The sequence below is a fragment of the Cebus imitator genome, unplaced genomic scaffold (genome assembly GCF_001604975.1).
Source record: "Cebus imitator isolate Cc_AM_T3 unplaced genomic scaffold, Cebus_imitator-1.0 Scaffold57, whole genome shotgun sequence".
In the NCBI taxonomy this organism is placed as follows: domain Eukaryota; kingdom Metazoa; phylum Chordata; class Mammalia; order Primates; family Cebidae; genus Cebus; species Cebus imitator.
Window position 1 is genome coordinate 713603 of NW_016107372.1, and position 6987 is coordinate 720589.

The following is a 6987-nucleotide window of genomic DNA, read 5'->3' on the forward strand; positions in this document are numbered from 1 at the left end:
AAAAAAAAAAAAAAAAAAAAAGAACCAGCACAGTGAGGCCAGGACTCCGGGCTCAGGGCTGAACAGGGCCTTAGGGATGGAAGAACTGAGACGGAGCCCCACAAGCAGAGGGAGCAGGAGGAGAAGCAAGACCTCTGCACTCCACCCAGTCCCTTCTCACATGAGATACTTTCTCTCCTTTCCACCAAAGCCTGGAAAACGGCATTATACTGAAGGAAGATTCTTCTTCAGGGCTAAAAAACAAACGAAAACAGACATCAGTAAGACACAGCGGTGTATGAATTCCCTCTTGCCTTTGCTTGCATACCGCTGGTGACGGAGAGCTCACCACATGACGAGGCTGCTTTGCTTTGTCTGCTCTCGGACACTCTGGCTGCGAGATCGGTCTGCTTTCTGCGGCACCTGGAACCCGTTCCTCTTCTGACCCCATGAAGTCGTACGGTGAAACATGTCATGAGCGCTGGGGAATGGAGGCCCTTGTGTCTTTCCTTCAAGGGCTTAGGAATATCTCTAGGCCTTTCTGCATGCTCTCCCATGCTGGGTTCCCTAGCCCCTCGGAGTTCAGCCCTGCAGACAGACAGCCTCAGGTCCCAGGGTGATCAGAGCTGTGCACTGGCCATGGCCATTCCCTCTCCACTTCCAGGATCACTGAGTGTAGACTTGGTTCACCTCATTTCGCTCTTTCTTGTTTAAAAGAAGGCTTAGGAATTCCCACTTTCATTCCCACTTTCAAGAGGTGACTGCATTTGTGTTTTGTGTATAAATGTTGTTTCTTTCAGCAATGTGCATCTGATTTTGTCTCTTGACTCACACGTTAAGAGGCTACAGAAGAGAATGCATAGAGATGTCCATTAAGTATTATTAATATCATGGCACTGCAGCTAAGAGGTCAGGACCAACAAACAGCTATTTTCTTTGCGGTCGGAGAATGAGGAGTGTAATATCGCCCTTGCTGTTGAGAACTTGCCTGGGCTCGGGAATGGGATCAATTTTGTAAAAGACCTTCTTGTCTTCTAAAGAGAGCATAGTGCCTTGATTTATGATGTACTTCTTCCTGATCTGCTAGTCCACCTTATTAATTGGGTTGCTCAGAGCTCTAATTTCTCTGCTTGGTCATGGATGTTCATAAGAGGGACACTAAAAGCTCCAGCTACATTATATTTCTGTTTCTCCTTGTTTCTGTTGCATTTCGGACATGGTCACATCATGTACTTGTTTGCTATGATAATTGGAAGAGAAATGGAACGTTTTCACTATTTACTGTAACTTTCAATCTTGTGGAGTCCCCATGTTACGTTCTCAATGCTTTTTACTAAAAAAAAAAAAAAAAAAAAAAAAAAAAAAAATTACTTTGTTCTATTCCCTGCCTTTCTAGCACAAAATGTGCCTGATATACCAAAGCTTATGCTGTCATTTTACTCTGTGTCTTTTCATTTTCCTGGTGCTTTTCCTTGACAAAAGATGATCGAATTTTTTAAAATTGCTGGTTGGTTTTAATAGATCAACATAGGGAGTATTAATAATTGTTTATAATATTTGCGTAAACCTCTGTGGGGTTGCTCCTCTGCTTTCTATGTTGAGATATTACGGTTTTTTGATTTTTGGTTTCTACTGTGAATTTTCTCTTCCTTTTGTCCTGTTAAAATAGAGAAAGTAATTTAACCTAAATATTCAATTTGGAAAATATTTACATTTTGACTTCTTGTTTCTATTGATAGCTTGCCAAGCTTTGGGGGAATTATGTTTGAAACCTCTTTTCTCACCGTCACCCTCTCTTCAGGGTGAAGATGGCACTTTGTCTCTTTTGTGTTGTCCTTTCCTCCTTATGTAACACACGTTTTTATGATGTGATGGCTGACCTGTGATCAGAGGAAACTTGTTTATTTTTCATTTTTTTTTTTTTTTTAAATCTTGAATCGGGTTCTTGTTGCTGTTCTCTCATCATTTGGGTGGGACTTGCTGTCCCACTTGACATTTCCACATCTCTCTCTCACCTCATGCTTTGCTCCCAAGTCCCATCTTGAAATGCTCATCTCAGGCCCTGCCAAGTCACGCCTCATCAGCTGAGCTTCGGTGAATTCAGTGCGTGTCTTTAAATTTTGTGTTAACCTTCTACCTGCCATGCCTCAAACACAAACCCCGACCACAGGCTGTTTCTTTGATGTAGAAGGAAAAAATTGAAAGGTATCCTTACTGGTCTCCTTTTCCCCCGCCAAGCATTTTATATATATATGTATATATGTGTATATATATATATATAATCTCAAGTTTTCATATGATCATTAAGTAATTAGAAAAAACACACCAAAAAAAGAGAGAGATATAAAGATAAAAGATTTTTAAATCAGCCACCATCCAACTGCTAGAATGCAACCACTGGTTGGCATGTAGAAATCTTTCTTTAGGGGTTTCTTTTTCCCCTCTATGCGTGGGCTTTTAAAATTTTGATCACAGTTGAAATCATTCTGAATGTCTAATTCTGTAGTTTGTGGGTTTGTTACTTAACATAGTCAGCATAAACATAACAGTCAGACAGAAAAATTTTCCATTGAGTAAGTTTACCATAGTGAAATTAACCTCTTGTTGGCATTTAAATGTGTGTATGTATTTTTTACTTTTAGAAAAAATGTGATGTGGTAATACGTTGAGGCAAAGAAGAAGAAGAAAAATGTCAAGGTGGACATATTTTTGTACACAACTTTTCTTCTTTCATATGATTTACTTAAGGCGAATTCTCAGAATCACTGGATGGAAGGCCCATGGTTTTCATGGCTTGTAATGGAAGTTATCAAATCCCAAAAGTTGTGTGCTAATTTGTATGCTTACCAGCATATCGGTGACTGGTTTCACAGAACCCTTCACAAATTCTTTGTTAAATTTGATAAGCAAAGATGTTATCTCTTTATAAATCCTCTTCTGGGAACTGCCTATGTCATTGCTCGTTGATCTGTTTGTTGTTGGTCTTGATATTATTCATTTATATATACTCTTCATAGAGAAAGAACATCATTTGTCTAACATTGGTTGTGTTTTGTTTCTTCGAGTATATTATTTGATGCTAAGATTTTTTAGCAAAAAGAATTTTTTTTTTAATTTCTCTGCCTCCAGACCAGTCCTGTTTATTTTCTGTTTCTTTGCTTTTCAGTTTTGCTAAGTTGACAAAGAGCTTTTCCCTTTAGTGATTTTATAAGTTGTTTATTAAATTTTCATCGAGTTTTTCTATGGTTTGATTGTTTTGAAATTTAATTCCTTAATGAATTTGAAATTTATTTTGAGATGCTGTGTAGCATGAGACTCTAAGTTGGTTTTTACTCCCAAATAGTTTTTTTTTTAATTACTATAATTAAATCTGCACAGTTGATTGACTTTTTTTTCCTATTTATTTATTTTTTTGAGACAGAGTCTTGTTCTTGTCACCCAGGTTGGAGGGCAATGGAGCAATCTTGGCTCACTACAACCTCTATCTCCCAGGTTCAAGCGATTCTCCTGCCTCAGCCTCCCAAGTAGCTGGGATTACAGGCACCCACCACCATGCTCAGCTAAGTTGAAGATGGGGTTTCACCATGTTGGCCAGGCTGGTCTCCTGACCACAGGTAATCTGCCTCGGCCTCCTGAAGTGCTGAGATTACAGGCGTGAGCCACCGTGCTTGGCTATTGACTTTTTTTTTTTAAAGCAAAGAGTGGGGTACATCTACTACAGTCCAGGCATTCTGATGCCACCTCTGTTATTAACTGGAATCAAATTTTAAAAATTTCTGTGATCTTGAAGGTCTTGTTGAAGTTTTAGGGGGCTTTTGTTTTTCTTTTAGTCACTAGATTTTTCAGGAAAAATTCACCTGCTTTATATGAGGAACGCACCAAAGGGCCACTTGCAGTATAATGAAATCCAAGTTCATTTCCTACTTTTTCCCAGTATTTGAATTTTTCAGGAGTAACATATTCTTCAACCTTAAGGTGACGCCTTGTTGGCTGCATATATTGTCCTAAAATCAAGCAGTCTACATCTGCCTCACGAAGTGCTTTCATTGTTGCATATACTTGCTCATCATTCTTGCCTAAACCCAACGTTATAGAAGTTTTAGAAATAACATCAGGCTGAACCTTCTTGGCATGTTTCAGTACACGCAGGGACTGATCAAAATTGGCCCGAGGATCACGAACTTTACTCTGTAATTCTGGGACTGTTTCTACATTATGTGCATACACATCTAATCCTGACAGAGCAACTTTTTCTATTGCTTTGAGATTGCCTCGAAAATCAGGGGTAAGGCATTCCACAAGGATTTCTGGATTCCTTTCTTTTAAATATGATACAGTTTTTGCAAAGTGTTCAGCTCCCCCATCGGGCATATCATCTCGATCCACAGATGTCAGGACAACATAATCCAGACCCCACTCTGCAATTGCCTTTGCAGTATTGTAGGGCTCACTGGCATCCAGTGGAGGAGGATTTCTTGCAGTCTTAACAGAACAAAATCTGCAACCTCTTGTACATGTGTCACCCATCAACATGATCGTGGCTGTGGCAGTGGCATATTTTCCACCTCCCCAACACTCTCCAATATTGGGACATTGAGCTTCCTCACATACTGTATGGAGATTTAAATTCTGCAAAGTATTTTTCAGTTTATTGTAATTTTTCCCCATGGGAATCTCTGTCTTTAGCCATGGAGGTAGTCTTAACCTTTCTCCTTTCTGGCGTTTTAGGTTTCCTTTATATTCATCCCAGGTGCTCTTGTCTGCAAGATCACCAGGTACAAAATCTTGAAGGTCTGGTCCATTTTGTAAAAGTTCCGTTTTTTCATCTGGCAAGGAACTTAACAATCTGACTAGGCTGCATAAATATCTCCCAAACACCCAGAGCCCCAGGGTGTGGGTGGCATCCCTGCAGGGTAGAGACATTTCCTTTATAGGACTAGCGCAGTGGAAGGGTTGAGGGATAGCTAACTGCAGGGAAAGGACCCCAAATTGTTAATTGACAGTCTCAACATAACTTCTTAACTAAGCTTTCCTTTTGTATTACTGATTTCTTGGAAATGGCTCATTTATCCTTGTTCCTGTTAAACGTGTTAGGGCATTTTCTGAGATTTCTGAATATTAGTAAATGTCTGATTTCAACAAGAAAGTTCTTATTATTTTACCATTAAATACAAAGTGGCCATTGGTGTGAGCGAGCAATTTACTCTTTGTAAAAAGTACTTTCCTATTCCATTAGTTAGATAACTCTGAAAAACTGTTGATACAATTGGATGACTTTTTAGTTTTGCTTTAATGATGTGATACACAATATTAATTGATTTCCTAACACTGAAACTATCTTAAATTTCTGTAGTAAATCTGATTTGTCATGATGATTTATAATTATAATGTACCAAATTCTACCTGGTAATATTTTAATTAAGATGTTTACATATGTATTCATGATTATATTTGAGCAAGTTTGTTTCTTTTGTGCTGAGTTTTGATATTTGGATAAGTTAGTTTAATAGAAATTCATTAATATTACGTTCTGAAGTAGTTTATAGGGTACGGGGATTATCTGTTGCTTGAAAATTTGAAATAAGCTAGAGCCTATTTTAAGAGTAATATTTGATAATATTCTGAGTTTCTTTTATGGTTATTAGTCTAGTCAATACTTTTATTTCTTCTTGTGTCAAACGTTGTATAGATTGTGGTAAATTAGGTTTTTGCCCCCAAATCAACAACTACGTTAAGGTTTTTAAACAGATTGACACACAATGCAGTTTCTTGCTATTTTTCCCCTCTCTCTAACTAAGCTTAATGTCTTCTTTCTTATTTCTAGTTATGACTCTCTGAGTCTTCTTGATCATAGTTGTTAGAAATATATGTATTGCTCTGTTTATTGTTTCTTGTCTGAAGGAATCACCTATTAAATTTGTTGAGTCTGATATTTTCTCTTTTCTAATTCCTTTATTTCTCCTTTTATCTTTATACTTTTTCCCTCATTTTCCTTGAGTTTATTTTTTTTCCTAAATGCTCAAGTTAAGTGCTTAATTCATTTATTTAGTTTCCTTAAAGAAAATTAAAGCAGTTAGGGCAATGTATTTATCTCCGAGAATAGATTTTGGCTGTATCCTGTCAACTTATTATTTTTTTTAAACAACCAATCCAAAAAGTTGTTGCTATTCTTGATTCCATCTCATGTATTTGGCTTTGTAGTTCTCACTTTATTTTTAAATAGTCATTGTTATTATTATTATTTTGAGACAGGGTTTATATAAATAGGGTGTCACTTTGTTGCCCAGGCCAGAGTGCAGTGGCATGATCACAGCCCACTGCAGCCTCGACTTCCTGGGTTCAAGCCATCCTCCTGCCTTAACGCCTGCCTCTGGGTAGCTGGCACTATAGGCTCAAGCCACCACACCCAGCTAATTTAAAAAAGAATTTTTTTTTTTTTTTTTTTTGTAGAGATGGAGGTTTCACTATGTTGTGAGGTTGATCTTGAACTCCTGGGCTCAAGCAATCCCACCTCCTTTGCCTCCCAAAATGCTGGGATTATAGGCATGAGCCACTGCGCCTGGCCAGGCTGTATTTTTATTTTCTAAGTTTTTGTGTGTGTGTGGTCAGAGTATGGCCAACATAATTTCTGCATTGTTTTTAAGGCATGGTTTTGTTCTTGTAAGGTAGATAATTCATTTTTAGCCAAGTATTTCTTGGCTGCTTGAGAAAAAAAAATGGATTACCTATTTGCTTAAAACCAAACCCAAGAGCCATTCATTAAACTATATTAATCGTATTATTTATATAATTCTGTGTCCTTATTTATATTTTGCCTATTTGTTTTGTTCTACTCTACAGTATATAAAAGTCTGACACTATAATTTGTTTTTGCCAATGGCTCCTTGAATTCTAAGATTTTTACCTGATGTAATTTTGTACAACACCATTCGGTGTATAAGATTACTATATTTGCCCTCACCATTGAGTTATTATTTTATTCTTTTTTTTTTTTTTTTTTTTTTTTTT

General features: G+C 37.5%; 1 protein-coding gene across 1 annotated transcript; it reads right to left on the minus strand.

The window, feature by feature from the left end:
* Positions 1-3671: 3671 nt before the first annotated feature.
* On the minus strand, positions 3672-4972 carry LOC108304756 (lipoyl synthase, mitochondrial-like). The gene has a single exon (XM_037738722.1). The coding sequence runs from the start codon at positions 4900-4902 to the stop codon at positions 3784-3786; it is 1119 nt and encodes a 372-aa protein (XP_037594650.1). The 5' UTR covers positions 4903-4972; the 3' UTR covers positions 3672-3783.
* Positions 4973-6987: the final 2015 nt, after the last annotated feature.